At 47.4% G+C, this 1322-nt stretch overlaps 1 protein-coding gene across 1 annotated transcript in view; it reads left to right on the forward strand.

The window, feature by feature from the left end:
- Window positions 1–991, forward strand: part of LOC112079534 (neurobeachin-like protein 1) — a 4793-nt gene extending 3802 nt beyond the window's left edge. Inside the window, exon 6 of the mRNA XM_024145465.2 lies at window positions 875–991. Coding sequence (XP_024001233.2) covers window positions 875–991 — 117 coding nt within the window. The remainder of the gene's footprint in view (window positions 1–874) is intronic.
- Window positions 992–1322: the final 331 nt, after the last annotated feature.

A 1322-nucleotide genomic window follows, 5' to 3' on the forward strand; every position in this document is an offset into this window, starting at 1 on the left:
TCCGTTGCAGAGGGAGGTGTTTATTCCAGGGCCTTAGCTTAAGTGAGAGCTTTGTGGGCAACTGTGGTTGTTTGAAACGCTGAGCGCAGGCATGAACAGCATTCTCAATTTAGGTGTTCCTTTTGTCGCAGGTGGGAAAGGGCTAGTGGTGAGTGTGATGAGATTGCGTCAATTGTGGATCTGTTGGGCGGTATGCAAAATGAAGTGGGTCTAAGAGGTTTGGGATTGAATGGTGTTGATGTGACGCCATGACCAGCCCTTTCAAGCACTTCATGGCCTACAACTTGAGTGCTACAGTCGGTAGTCATTGGCAGGTTAACCTTCATGTCCTTAGGCACAGGACCTATGTGTTGCTTGAAACATGTTTGGTAATTACAGACTCGGTTCATGGCCAGGTTGAAAACATCAGTGAAGAACAACCTGCCAGTTGTACATCGCATGCCTCGGAGTACACTCCTGGTAATCCGTCTGGCTCTGCGGCCTTGTTGAATGTTGACCTGTTTCCAAGGTCCTGCTCAGACCCGGTTATCGAGAGCGTTATCACACGTCACCGGAACAACTGTCACTCATGCATTGCTTCAGTGTTGCTATGCCTTTTGAAGCGAGCATAAGCATTTAGCTCGTCTGGTAAGGCTCGCGCCCCACTGGGCAAGCTTCATGGCCGGGGTTTCCTTTATAGTCCGTAAATAGTTTCAGCCTGCTACATCCGATGAGCACGTCCAGAGCCGAGTAGTAGGTTTCAATCTAATCCTGTATCTATATTACCCTCACTTACTGGATATATTATTCTATACTTCTATATTCCTATAACTCATGATGATGTCTTCAATTGTGTGTTTCTATTCTAAATGGCATTATTTCCTTGGTAATCTAGGAACCAGTAATGGACCAGAACCTGTTTGGAGGGGCCCCCAGATTCCTCACGCGGCCCAAAGCGTTTCCAGTGTGCGTGGGCAAGGATGCCTGTTTGATGGTTCTTCTGAGGGCGTAGCGGGATTTCTTATAAGTGTTTGGATTAGTCTCCCGCTCCTTGAAAGTGGCAGCTCTGGCCTTTAGCTCAATACGGATGTTGCCTGTAATCCATGGCTTCTGGTTGGGATATGTACATACGGTCACTATGGGGATGACGTCGTCAATGCACTTATTGATGAAGCCGGTGACTGAGGTGGTATACTCCTCAATGCCATTGGATGAATCCTGGAACATATTCCAGTCTGTGCTAGCAAAACAGTCCTGTAGTGTAGCATCCGGTTCATCTGACCATTTCCGTAGTGAGCGAGTCACTGGTACTTCCTGCTTTAGTTTTTGCTTGTTAGCAGGAA

The sequence above is a fragment of the Salvelinus sp. IW2-2015 genome, unplaced genomic scaffold, assembly GCF_002910315.2.
Source record: "Salvelinus sp. IW2-2015 unplaced genomic scaffold, ASM291031v2 Un_scaffold8375, whole genome shotgun sequence".
NCBI classification, from domain to species: Eukaryota; Metazoa; Chordata; class Actinopteri; order Salmoniformes; family Salmonidae; genus Salvelinus; species Salvelinus sp. IW2-2015.